Here is a 6,000-nt window from a genome sequence, read left to right as displayed (position 1 = left end):
AGGGAAAGAACTGAAATAGAAATGCATCAGTCAGTGGCCCTAAATGCAGGTGCCCACTTACTTCCAATCCTGCATTTTACCCGTGATGGCAGATGTTGCCTAAGACCTAACAGGCCCAGAAGATGTTTTGACTCTAATCACTACCTGTGTTAAATACAGAACTTGAACCTTATGTAATAATATGAAAAACTTTTTTATTAATAAATAAAAACAGTGACATTATTATTTACAGTGAATAATGTCTTTCTTTACCAGAGATGGAATAAGAATGGAAATTTGAGATATTACCGCAGAAAACGGTTAAAGCAATGTACTAGAAAGCTGGAAGAGACTATGTCTCTATTGTATTTTACAAAATACAATCTGAAAGCGATTAGAAGCATGGCAAATCATTTCACTCTCTTAAGAGAAACCATGGCCACGTATGAGACAGTTGTAATTGGAAGCAGAAGGCCACTGAAGGTTCTAAGGGCAGTATCATTCAATTAAAACAGGCTTTGTTAAAACAAAACAACAAAAAAAAGGCAACCAAAAAAAAAAAAAAAAGAAAAACCCCAAAACCCCAAAAGAACAAAACAAGACAGGTATCAATTAGCTAGAGAGAATAAGGATAGGATCCTGAATAAAGGATGCTGGAGTCCTAATTGACAATGGGAATGTGAGCCAGCAGTGGACTCCTTTGGTGAAGCAGACCAGCCACATCTAGGACCATATCAGCAAAAGTACTGTCACCAAATCAAGGGAAGTAATTAGTCCCCTCTAAGCAGTTTTAGGTCCACAACCAGAATATTATATCCAATTTTGTACTCATTAGTACAAAGGAAACTCTGATGTACTGAGTATGCCCAATGCAAAGTCACCACAGGTGCTCCTGACATAGAAGGAATGCTCAAGAGAGTGTATTTACTTAGTTTAAAAGAATGCTAAAAGCTGTGGAGGGGGTGAAGATGGCTCTACTGCTCTCTGTGAGCTCCCATCAGGCAGCTGAAAAGATGGAGATATGCTCAGAAACCCACAGTGAAAGAACACAAGGCAACCAACACAAGCAGTAGCAATGGAAATTCTGATTAAATAACAATGCAAACAAACAAGCCGTACAGAGAAGTCACGGTAACTTCATCCTTGGAAATATTCAAAATTAAGACAAATATGATCCTGAGTGACATGACCTAGCTTTAAAGTAAAATCTAACTTTGAAATCAGCCCTGCTTTTAGCAGTGCCCCACAACTGTCACTTCCAACCTAATTTATTCTATGATGTTCCTTAAGTTTTTTCAGCTGGAAAACAAGGATTTCAGGGCATGTCACTTAACATACCTCATATAGCCATGGCTGCATAGAGCAAAGTGGACCAAGATAAAAGAGAAATAGCTGCTGGCTGGTTTATTTTATTTCTTTAATAAATTATTCTAAGAACTTAACGGTGACAGTAAAATACGTGATGGGTATTAAACAATGCACATAAATTGGGTGAGAGGAGAATTTACATATGCCTGATACATAACCAAAATGGTGAATTCTTTTCAGTCCAGTTATTTTATTTCATGATACTCTTAAAGTGCTTTACAAACTTTAGTTTATTAGTTGTTTCTTATGCCCTAATTCTGAAGTGATTTACACATGGATAATATTATATCTGGGTAAAAAACCCTAAGAATCAAGAAATTTTACCACAATTATGAGTTATTTTGATTACCCAGATTTCACATATAATCAAAGACTTGTAGGGTGCTCAACACAGGCTGTACAAAACCCATTTCTTTTTCCACACAAGAAGCAATTTTGCAAGATGCTGCAAAACCTAATCGGTTACCTTTTTATTTTCCCATTCTTTGATGGAGCTGCTCTGTCCAGTAGGAAGCTGCAGGATACCATCTGTACCAGCAGAGAGTAATGGAGGCTGAACCTTACTAAGGATCTTTGAGCAGAGTCTGAGAGAATCGGTAAGCTCGGACAAGTGCAAAGTATGAAGATGGCTTGTCAATGCAGAAATCATCCTGAGCAACAGCTGAGGCAAGTGTTCAGTCTGTATTTCAATGTAAGTCTCCTAGTAATAGGAGTAGTAAAGTAATAATAAAAACTTGTTAATTAAATAATAAAAATTCCATCCTGAAATTTATTTTCTATAACAGAGCTACCTATCATTTGCTTAACTCTGTTCTAAACATACTGAACATGGAAAAAGGAAAATTAACACCTTAATATCCAAGAATAAGAAATACATGCTTTACTAAAAATACTTATAAAATTAAAGTTGGGTAACGAACAAATAGAAATATATTTAGCTCTTTTTCAAACCAGCCCATATTTTTCATTATACAACAAATACATTTAAAAACATCATAAGAAGGCTGAAGAATGCTACTATTACTTTATTAATCTTAAGATAAAAGTTTAAGAATGAAAGATAAACAAGCAAAGAGCTAAAGGAAGAACAGGCTGATTGGCCATACCTGACACAGCACTCTCATACTTCTAGTAGGCTTTGAAATGAGAAAGCAAAGAATTGAGGAAAGACAGCTATAGAAAAAACAGTTCCAACAGTCTTTGCTACATTAAGCAATGACAACAGAAAAAGAAGATACATCTTATCAAGACATTTAAAAGATCCTTACAAGAAAGCTGCACATTTAAACTAGCATATCAAACTACAAAAGACTATACCTGCAATGAATACACAGAAAAGAAAATGAGGACAGACTAAAATTTTCAGGTATAAGTATCATAAAACCCATCTGAGTTATGTCTAACCAGTCTACCAAGAATCATACAATGAACCAAAAACTTCTTTTAATGTCAATTTTTGTCAATATATTTTCAGGAAAATCAATTAATAAAGTATACATAATATTTCTGCAGACCATAAATATACAGAATCCCAATGTTAGTAATGAATAAAGGAATTCTTACCAAAGAAACAATATCCAACAAAAAATCCACTAACAAGCAGAAATTTGTGAGAGGTAACTCAGATTGCTCACTATCACCTCCAGGCCCAGTTTGAAGTCTGGCATGTAAAGTCCTCCTGCAAAATTCAAATGGAGTTTCACAATATTTTTCCTTCCCCTTACATTGACCATATTTCTGTAACTTAATGCAAAGCTGTATATATTGGGTGATAATCACGATAAACCAATAAGCAATTTCTCATTTTACTGTAAAGTAGCTTATTTGGCCCCATGCCATTCTTTCAGAAAGAGCAGTAACCAGCCTTTTGGTGTAAAACAGTCTTCATTTGTAAAATAAGGAAATTCAAGCTATAGAAAATAGAGCATGGAAGACAAAAACTTAGATAATAGAGCAGCTCATGCAGGAAAAAATCTAAACAAAAACAATTCTCATGATTTCATTTATTTATGATGCAATTTTTTGTCCATGATGACAGTAACACAACTTATATGTAGTGAAATACTCACCTGCATGTTACCTGGCTGTAGATGACTATCCTTATGTTAGCAATTCAGCCCAACACACAAAAATCAAGTCATAGACATCTAGATCAACCTCTCACACTGAGCAGGACTGCTAAAAACACTAGATAAATTTGTCCACAGTTTTGTCTAGCAGAGTTCTGGAAATCTCACAAGAAAGATCCACAGCCTTCCTGGCTTCCACTGTTCCACCTCTTCCACTGCTGCACATGTTCTTAGCAAAGCTTTTCTCAAAGTCCAACCTGACCACTTGAGTGAGCACTTGTTGCTGTCCTTTGTTTTCCATCAGCTGTTACAAAAAGTATAGCTGTATGAACTTTGCAAATGCCTTTCAGGAAGTCATAAGGTGCCATTCAATTTCCCTCTTTGCCAGGCTAAACCAAACTCACCTACCTCAACCTTCAATGCAGTGTCCTATAACTGACCAGCTTAGCAGTTTCTCTACCAGTGTCTTCAGTTTCTCAACACTTCTCCTCAGGTGGCGTGTCCAAAGCTGGACACAACATTCCACGTCTGTCCTTAGAAACACTAAGTGAAAGGAAAAATAACTTCCTTTCACCTGCTGTCCACGGTCCTCACAATGTAGCCCAAGACACACACACAGTTAGCACACTGTTGCCTCATAGACAAATTCATGTCCAAGTATCTTACTATTTTATCAAGAAATTCCATAAGCAATGGAAAAAAATTCTACTAATTTCATTTGAAATCTTGACATCATCTACCCCTTGCCACAGCAAAAACCCCTGCTCTTCTGTGGTCCCTTCATCCCCTTCCCTCCTGTTAATATTTTCAACTTTCCCTGATTCATGGTTTGCTATTTTCTCCTGTAGCCCTGCTTGCCAAGCACAAAATCCCCACCCTTCTTTTTCCCTAAAAGAGCAGGACAAATGATGACACATCAGGTGTCTGGCAAATCTGTCAATTTTACCAAAAGTGATTTGTACAATGAGTAATCCTGTACCGCCCAGACAGAGCAAGGACTAGATTTGAGGCCACTCTGGAGTCTCTCCTTCAGTAGAGGGGCTAATTCTGTCTCTTGATTTAACCCAGACACTGAGTTTATGAGAACTCATGTTGCTAAGACCCACAATCACTTCTGATGAAAATTGGCCAAAATGTTGAAATTATAGGGATGGAAGAAAAAAATACTTACAGGCTTAATGATCTCATGAGACTGATTTCTTCGAAGAAAAAAGTATACAAAACAAAAATTAACTTCAATTTTACCCATACAGAGATTAAATATTATCACCTACCTACAACACTCTTCAAACCAACGAGCAATGTAATCCCACATATAATAAGGCTCAAAGGAATTGAAAAGAAGATTGGCAGTTTTAATCAATTCTGCTGTTTTCTTGTTTTCTCTCAGTTTGCTGAAAGAAAATAAAAAGAACATTTCATATTTTTATACTTATTTTTCAAGTTTTATCTAACTACACATTGCTGTGAGTTTACCCACTGTCAAGTAACACTGACAAATGATCCTCCTCCCATCCCTACAAGTAGCTGTTGCTCAAGGGCTCAGGATATTGGCAGGCTGCTCGTACCAATGTCTTTTCACAGTTGCTAGGTTTCTCCTCTATCCTTTCTTTACTATTTGTCTTTTAACCACATTTTTAATAGATCTGTTTTTACCATAATTGTATCTACAGTCGTTTCCTACCCTCTCCACCTTTGAACACCCCTGTCCTCTCCACTTTTCAAAATATTGAATTAAAATCTTTAAACTCTAAATCCCACTCCCTGGCTCTCTTGTAGCAGTCTTCATTTTTCTACTACAAGAAAACTCAGTCCTATTTTGTTTTTGAAGAGCACAGATATAAAGAATATCACAATCAAGCAAACAAGCATTTCTGTCATGGATAAAGAATAAAAATTATGCTAAATATTAAAAAAATTAAAATAATAAAGTCAACCAACCACTTCACATCTTTGAACTGAACACAAATTGCAATTAAGGTCAATAGCTCCTGTATCATGCAGAAAACATGACACAGTCCCACAGGCTTCACAGTCATGGTTCAAGCAAGAAAGATCTATTATTTAATACAAAATATGTTACACTCATTATTTACCTGCTTAGCTGTGTGTGATCTTTGTTGAAAGATGGTTCTGTCTGAAGCTCCAGTTCTGCTTTGCACTGTGTATATAATGTTCGAAACACTTCAATCAACACATCCTCCAGGATGGCAGGGCCTAGGGAGAAATACTAGCAGTCACACTCTTGAATTATAGCATTGCCAACAGTCCAGAGCTGAAAGCTATTGGAATCATTAGCTAGCTTTAGTTATTGAAACCACAACCTTTTTTCTAGTTCAATCTCATAAACTACCTGAATGTCAGAAGGTTTGGTTTGTTTGCATTCCAGAAACACCAAGACAACTGTAGTGTCTGGGAGTACACAAAGCACAAGCCCCATGTTCAGTGTGTGTACAATGGCAGCTGGGTGCAAACACACCAAGTGCAAAAGCTGTGCAGTCACAGCAGGACACATCATGTTCCAGCCAACGCACCCTTTTTACTAGCTCAGCTCAGTAACATGTAAATGGTCTTCATGGATTCT

At 36.7% G+C, this 6,000-nt stretch overlaps 1 protein-coding gene across 7 annotated transcripts in view; it reads right to left on the bottom strand.

Moving 5' to 3' along the window:
* Nucleotides 1–6,000, bottom strand: part of DOP1A (DOP1 leucine zipper like protein A) — a 48,810-nt gene that overhangs the window by 29,129 nt on the left and 13,681 nt on the right. For 6 of the 7 annotated variants that reach the window (XM_031057111.1, XM_031057114.1, XM_031057110.1 and 3 more), the window contains 5 exons: nt 5,513–5,633; nt 4,691–4,810; nt 2,911–3,025; nt 2,454–2,483; nt 1,814–2,047 (listed from right to left, as the gene is read on the bottom strand). In XM_031057111.1, the coding sequence (XP_030912971.1) occupies nt 1,814–2,047; nt 2,454–2,483; nt 2,911–3,025; nt 4,691–4,810; nt 5,513–5,633 (620 nt within the window). The remainder of the gene's footprint in view (nt 1–1,813; nt 2,048–2,453; nt 2,484–2,910; nt 3,026–4,690; nt 4,811–5,512; nt 5,634–6,000) is intronic. The other variant, XM_014307065.1, reaches the window with a different exon arrangement.

The sequence above is a fragment of the Geospiza fortis genome, unplaced genomic scaffold (assembly GCF_000277835.1).
Source record: "Geospiza fortis unplaced genomic scaffold, GeoFor_1.0 scaffold190, whole genome shotgun sequence".
Classification (NCBI taxonomy): domain Eukaryota; kingdom Metazoa; phylum Chordata; class Aves; order Passeriformes; family Thraupidae; genus Geospiza; species Geospiza fortis.
This window is presented reverse-complemented; position numbering and strand designations above follow the sequence as displayed.